This window comes from Penaeus monodon, chromosome 23, assembly GCF_015228065.2.
Source record: "Penaeus monodon isolate SGIC_2016 chromosome 23, NSTDA_Pmon_1, whole genome shotgun sequence".
Taxonomy (NCBI): domain Eukaryota; kingdom Metazoa; phylum Arthropoda; class Malacostraca; order Decapoda; family Penaeidae; genus Penaeus; species Penaeus monodon.
Genome location: NC_051408.1, coordinates 40928926 through 40929435, shown reverse-complemented (window position 1 = coordinate 40929435; position 510 = coordinate 40928926). Strand labels below are relative to the sequence as shown.

Below are 510 nucleotides of genomic sequence, written 5' to 3'. Positions count from 1 at the left end.
GGGGGGGGGGGTTGGAGCGGTATTCACGAAAGGTTAGACTTCGACATTTATTGCAAACATGGCAATAGATTTTGCTTATATCTTGGTTATTTGATTCGTTTTCAAAAATATGTATACACCCATTTCATTAGAAAGTAACACTTACAACATTTCGTTTGCAGTGAAACGTATATTTTTTTTTTATTCTTTACTTTCAAATCTCGTTTTCTATGATGAAAGCAGCAACCCTTTCCATTTTCTTTTCTAATTCCCGTTTTCTCTTCCAACAGTGACTACGTTTTTCCTCTTTACTTGGTCTCCTACACTCTCTATTCTCTCTTCGGTGTCTCTGTCACCTTTTTCGTCGGCATGATCGTTTCTCTTTTCACAAGTAAGTGTTTTTCTTTATTTTATTTTTTCTTTATGCTTTTGAAATATATTAACGATGATTTCAAAGCGACAAATGTCTTAAATAGATATTGATGTATATCAGGCTTGAATGATGATACTGATGTGAAATTATCATAAACC

The 510-nt window shown here is 33.5% G+C and overlaps 1 protein-coding gene across 1 annotated transcript in view; it reads left to right on the top strand.

Moving 5' to 3' along the window:
- Positions 1-510, top strand: part of LOC119588304 (sodium-dependent multivitamin transporter-like) — a 2050-nt gene that overhangs the window by 1288 nt on the left and 252 nt on the right. Inside the window, exon 3 of the mRNA XM_037936996.1 lies at positions 270-370. Coding sequence (XP_037792924.1) covers positions 270-370 — 101 coding nt within the window. The remainder of the gene's footprint in view (positions 1-269; positions 371-510) is intronic.